This window comes from Mizuhopecten yessoensis, unplaced genomic scaffold (assembly GCF_002113885.1).
Source record: "Mizuhopecten yessoensis strain PY_sf001 unplaced genomic scaffold, ASM211388v2 scaffold11109, whole genome shotgun sequence".
In the NCBI taxonomy this organism is placed as follows: Eukaryota; Metazoa; Mollusca; class Bivalvia; order Pectinida; family Pectinidae; genus Mizuhopecten; species Mizuhopecten yessoensis.
In genome coordinates, this window is record NW_018408884.1 from 250,486 (window position 1) to 257,416 (window position 6,931).

Below are 6,931 nucleotides of genomic sequence, written 5' to 3' on the forward strand. Positions count from 1 at the left end.
GGGGGGGGGGGGGCTGCCTTCGGCAACCCCATGTCGGGGCTTACACATGGTAAAGGGGCTAGCTACGCGCCTGGGAGCGGGGTAAGCATTAGGTAGCTTTGGGCTTAAAGTTGTTCTAGTTATTATTTTATTTTGCCTATTCATTAAACAAAATATGAAGGAGTATTGTTTTATGTCGATAACTCTAAACAAATAAAGCAAGGGATGCTATCCTTATCTGATCCCCCTATTAACAAAATATATTTTAGCACATTTTATTTTTGTGACCTTAAACGAAATACAAAATAATATAAAAAAAAAACACCACCCCAATACCTACAAACCTGTATCCATAAAAACTCACATGAGGTGTCAGACAAGGTGATGCTCTACCGTTTTACTTGTTTATATTTAAATATAATGTAATATCCATTTATGTTTTATTTTTCAATGAATGGGAAAAGACAAATAATAAACACGTGCGTATTAATTTCATTATTAAGATGATTTTATTGTTTTTATATTTCTGCATACATTTTTATAACACACAAGTATAAAGTATAAAAGCGATTGTATGCGATTGTATGCCTTTGTTTTTGTTTCATAATTATAACTAATACTATTATCCATATGCTGTAAAGCGCTTTAATACAGTTATCCATATGCTGTAAAGCGCTTTAATACAATTATCCATATGTCGTAAAGCGCTTTAGTACTATTATCCATATGTTGTTAAGCGCTTTAATACTATTATCAATATTTTGTAAAGCGCTTTAGAGCAATTTTACAAATTATATATGGCGCTATATACATGTTGTATGCTATTATTATTATTACAATAAGAACATATCAAAGTTCTCCAGAGGAAAGATTACTTTTGCAGAATATACACATTTAAGAGTTTTTACTGTTGCACACAACATAAAAACATGCGTTGTGTAATGTAGCTTTTTGCTATGAAAAAACATCAGTAAATGTAGGAGTTTTTACTATAATAAACATTGATAATCAAATCTTTGCGATTCTGTGAAATTGTACGTGCATTGCCTATATGTTTGGCATGCTGAAAAAGAATTTAAAATAACAGTTTTGATATCACATAAAATGTAATTCTGTAGACAATAATAATATTAATATACATACATATTTTAAAAAGAGTGTAAATATAGACTACCACTGTAACTTGTAGTATATATGAGTAAGTTGACAATTTTGCATATATTTTAAAATTTGTGAAAACTTCGCACATTTTTCTAATTAAAAGAATCACTACACTTATATAATTAATGTATATCAATATGAAATATTAAGTATCAAAATAACGGTAATTTTATACACTAAACATCATCATCATAATTCATTTTAAAACTAATTCGCCGGCGCATGTATCTGTCATTTTGTTAGGGTACCCCTGTCACTCAACCTATATATGGCTGGTGTTATTCAAGGTGCTCCTTTTCGCCTGTCAGTAGTAATATTATCATACAGATATTTTTCATTTCATGTATCTCCTTATGGCGAAACAATAGTGAAAACATTTGAAGGGGGCCGAATGTTGACCCCACCTTTCATAAACTACCGGTCGTTGGATGAGTCAGAGCGCAATTATTTTTTCTCTAAAGTTAATTTGTGAAAAAAATGAAAAGTCTAATATCACGATCCAATTCATTTCTTTTATTTGGATTGATTAGCATTTAAACATTTAGGGATGCTTATACATTTATTTTATTAAAAAAAAACCCAACAGAAGTAGGATATAAAAGGCATTTCAGGCCATAGATCTACCATTTCATCTAACGTTATGATATCCTGTTGACTTATGAACGTGACTTCAAAAAGAAACGACCCGCGTCATCAACCTCAGAGGTGAATTAAGCGCAAATTTCACGGTAATACGTTTAGGGGTTGTGAATGACACGAAACTGTATTCAGCTGTACTGTATATTGTCATGTGCGATCTATTTTTAACCCGGAAGCATCATATGCCAGTTAATCGTGTCCTCACTGCGCATGCTCACAGAAAATTTAATCATTTCCGCGAGTGAGTGTATTCAGAAAGATGTTATGTTGACAAATGAACCTCTACGGATAACGAGGTTTTAGAGAAATTTAGGGGTCAGTGGAAACAGAAAGAAGAGAAAACTCAGGGATTTACAAGCAACTATGAAGGAATTGATGATCTCCTGTTTCCTACATCTATTTTTCATCGCTATTTTTACAGGTAAACATCCTCGCTGTCAAAATCGTGTGTGGTGAGCAATCGTTTGTGTAAAATTATTACGAACAGATTATTCATCAAGTTTTACGCTCTGAAAGCTTGAATAAGTAATCGAACTGGTTAGAGATGTTATTTTAAATGATAAATGTTTAACTTAACATTTCTACTGTCCCACATATACGATACGACTACCCACTAAGTCTTTGTGTATTGTAAAACTGGGATGGTTTTATACTGCTCTGCGCTTTAACCCTAAAGCCGGGTCAGTTTTCATATGGCCAGTCATGCAGCGTGACAGGTGTGTTTAGTTAATAGGGGTGTATACGTGGAAGCGGTCAGTTATTTCTGACCGGCAACGTGATTGATCTTTCTAGGATGGATGTACACATTTATGACTGGTGACTGTGTCTCAGTGAATGTAAACATATCGGCTGTGTTGTGTGACCACTTGTCACTAATACGTGTAGAACTACAACAGTCTCCTTGATACCGGTTGTGATTTTAAATCGGTAAACAGCATATTGGTGTTTTTTTTTAATTTAATGCTAGGCCAGGACCAGTACTTGTGATGTACCAGTTAACTTATCAGAAAGGTCATTGTGCACTATAAGTTTCATATTGACATAATGTTCATGTTTGAACTTAATTCATGCCTGTTATCATGGACAATTTCACTCATTCACCCCTGAAATTTCATAATGAACCATTACAAACCTATGAATTGGAAGAGTTCAAATTTGTCCTTAGGAGTGAATGAGCTAAACCCTATTTTTTTTTGACCAATTGATTCACATAAATGTCATTATACAATGCCATGGATGATCTTAAACTGGTACATCATGCTAATGGCTTCCATTTGATCTTAATTTGTAATTAACAATTTCAGAAATCATTTAGTCTCCTAAATATAACCTGGGTTTAAACACAAGTTGAATAGCTTGACATGACAATTGTAAACAAAAAGCCTGGAAGAAATAAAGCTAAGTTTAGGGGGTCAAATTCTCTAAAGGGTTTACTGAAAGCTGTTTATTTCATTTGATAAAGTATTGGACACACTGATACATGTAATGTAGTGATGGGCTGATAATTGATTATAATAAAAAAAAATGATTGCTTTGTCTTATCCGGTTCCAATTATCAATCAAAAATTCCATTATCGATATATAATCAGTTCTCATTAAAATCAAAGTGTGAAATGTTTTCAATGTAAATAATGTATTGAAAATCATAATTCTTATAATTTTAAAACCTAATGTATAGTTAACGACTCTGTCTATTGATGTACTATATAGTAGTGTTCTCATTTAATTCGGGTATTCAGTCCCAAAAAATTATGAATCAATCATCGATCAGTTCACTACATGTTCAATTGTACTTCAAATTACAAACGAATATATCAATAATTATTTTAAACTGATTGCCCGTCAATATTGTTGTTGAGGATGAAACTCTCAACATAGGTTTTTCCAAAGTTTGAATTCAAACCATTTTAACAGCGTATCTTCTTGCACAGAAAATAATCAAGAGGTAAAGACCAAAGAGTGACTATTAGTTTATATCCTTGTTAAGGATTTTATATCCGGTTGTTGTCTTGTGTACTAGTTCAGAGTCTGTAGGTTCCCAGCTGGGTTCCAATTCCGGTCGGTGGGATTGTGGTTTAGTTGTCTCCTGTTACCTATTTGTACCGTGACTATCAGTATTACTGACTAAACCTTGTAACAGGTATTGTCAATGTGTGATTATGTCAAGGGCCTGAGATAACCAAACCCATTATCACCAGATCAGCGTGAGGCCAAATAAAGAAATCTTCTGTTTCCATTAGCCCTACCTACGTACTCTAACTTTTTGTGCATGTACCCGTAAGTTTTTATTGACATTTTGTGATATGCACTATTAAAGTCAGAACTCCTGATGTATGTAAGCACAGTATAAATATTTTCCAAAATAAAAAAGATTGCCTACCTAGCTACTGTATCTACTCTATTTTTTCTGAAGATGATAGTGGAAACACAGGTAATATTTTTGGTCTGGCGGCACTGTAACACGTGAATTTTGAGCTGCTATATACGCACCACCAATTTACCGGTACGCCAGCTTGGCCATTATTCATTAGGATCTACACAAAAACACACTATATTTATCTTATAGACAGAGCAACAATACATCTTACATAATGTTTAAAGTCTATACATGGAGTGACATCGCTTACATGTATGTATACATGTATCCCTAGTTAATTAATACTGAAGTCAGGAAGTTGTGACTACCTCTGTGTCTTCCTTTTATGAGGTATCGGGTTCAGCAAGTTTTCAGTTTAGCTCGTTCACCCCTACATATTTCAACTGGACTTGCCCAATCTTTGATTTGGAAAGGTTCAAATGTGACTTAAACTTTAGGGGTCCTTATATTAAATGACCATAGCTGTTGATGGGACGTTAAACAATACTAAACCCAAACCCAAACCTGTAACCATCCCCTACCCATCTGTACCCAATCCCCTACCCATCTTTACCCTTCCCCTACCCATCTGTACCCAATCCCCTACCCATCTTTACCCTTCCCCTACCCATCTGTACCCAATACGCTAACCATCTGAACCACCTACCCATCTGAAACCTCCTACCAATCTGAAACTCCCTACCAATCTGAAACCCCCTACCAATCTGAAACCCCCTATCCATCTGTACCCCTTGCCTACCCATCTGAACCCCCTACCCATCTGTACCCCTTGCTTACCCATCTGAACCCCCTACCCATCTGTACCTGTTACCCTTCCCATTTGAACCCCCTACCCATCTGTACCCCTTACCTTCCCATCTGTATATATATCTCTCCCCTAACCACATTGTCTGGGATATATATGTACAGTCAAACATCTATAGATCCAGCTTCAAATATTCAAATTTCTCGATATGTCGAAATACGGCAAAGCTCAGATTTTCCTTCTATGTAAATATTCTATTCATGAATCAAACTTTTATGAGTCAGATTTCTCCCTGGTTGGAAGTTTAATCAAAACCCATTAATTTGAAAACGTTTTAATTAACAACTAAGAAATTTATCAAAGTGAAATATTTACCTGTCCCAGAGCATTGACATGACCCACAGTCATTTTAACAGTACAGGCTTCAGAAATTTAATTGATGTACAAATGTTGAATATGATAAAATCACCATGCAAGCTCCACCTTGTGTAAATAAATCAAACATGCTGTAATTATTACTGTAAATCTAGTAATGTATATTTAAAATTAAATTTGAATTTATTAGACTGTGTACGTTTTATCACTAACGAATCACATTCAATCATGTCAATCATTCATGAGACGAAGTTCCCGATGTTTCGAATGTTCCCCGCTGGTCCTGTAAAGTTCGAAACAACAGAGTCTGACTGTATTTGATATACTTTGTCACCTAATTACAATTGCCAATTGGCAGCATGTTCAATGATTTATCAGGGAGATTTGGAAAACTGACCCTAGTAGCTAGCTAGTATAAATGTGGGAAAATACCAACCAACAACATAAGAACCATATTGGGAAATTTGAAATGTTATTATAACTATACTACTTAAAATTAGACAATTTAACTTTGTTTCGCCTATCTTTATGACAAGATAATGATTTTGTCTTTACCTACTTTTGATGTATTCTGAGAACTCGGTCAACTGTAAGGAATTTATCTATATTTATGCAGTATTTTTTTTGCTCAGTTTTACCACCAAATACATACACTGTATACAGGCTGTTTCCCTTGCTAAAAAGTGCCTTATTTTCCCAAAATGAGCAAAACCGAGGAATATGTTCCCAATTTGAATACAGACAATGCAATATTTCCGAATTAATGAAGGAACAGCTGTTTACAACAAAAACACTGCAATTTGGAATTTGGAAGTATCAAATAGGGGGAAAATTACATACTTTTTACAGTTGTGAATGAGTCCTTTACATGGATTTAAAATGAATCCTAATATGTTGGGAGCTATTGTGTTCACAAACTTTTGCCTTGTTCAATCCTCTTTGACATTGTCAACTCTGACGGCTACTTGTAAAGGGTTATGGACAGTTCTTATGTATACAACTAAATACTTTTAACCCTTTCAACACTGTAGACCATAATGAACTCCTCCGTATCAATGCATGGTATAGTCTACTTAAGTTACATAGGGGTGAAAGAGTTAACCCTCTGAAAAGCATGGGAAAATACATTTACAAGGATGTTTTCACATCTGAACAACTCAAGCGTGACCGTATTGAAAGCACTAATGGTTAGTGATACTTATTAACTATTGACAATATTTCTGTACCAATATATATATAACATGTAGGCGGTTTTATCAGGAGAGTAATCATGGTTTACTTCAGTTTAGTGCTCAAGGGTGACTGTGAAGCTTGTTTTCTAGAACTTGAGTTGTAGTTTGTGTGTACCAGGTTTGTACATTTGAGCTCTGTTGATTTAAACAGTCCTTTGTCCCTAGTAAAAATCACCCATCTTCTTCCTTAACAGATAATCCAGTCACCTTTGTTCCCAGTAGATAATCCAGTCACCTTTGTTCCCAGTAGATAATCCAGCCGTCTTCAATATTCCTAGTAGATAATCCAGTCTCCTTTGTTCCCAGTAGATAATCCAGCCACCTTTGTTCCCAGTAGATAATCCAGCCGTCTTCAATATTCCTAGTAGATAATCCAGTCTCCTTTGTTCCCAGTAGATAATCCAGCCACCTTTGTTCCCAGTA

General features: G+C 34.8%; 1 protein-coding gene across 2 annotated transcripts in view; it reads left to right on the forward strand.

Moving 5' to 3' along the window:
* Positions 1 to 2,007: 2,007 nt before the first annotated feature.
* Positions 2,008 to 6,931, forward strand: part of LOC110465949 (disintegrin and metalloproteinase domain-containing protein 10-like) — a 59,589-nt gene continuing 54,665 nt past the window's right edge. For both annotated transcript variants that reach the window (XM_021522160.1, XM_021522161.1), the window contains exon 1: positions 2,008 to 2,200. In XM_021522160.1, coding sequence (XP_021377835.1) covers positions 2,143 to 2,200 — 58 coding nt within the window. In that variant the 5' untranslated portion in view covers positions 2,008 to 2,142. The remainder of the gene's footprint in view (positions 2,201 to 6,931) is intronic.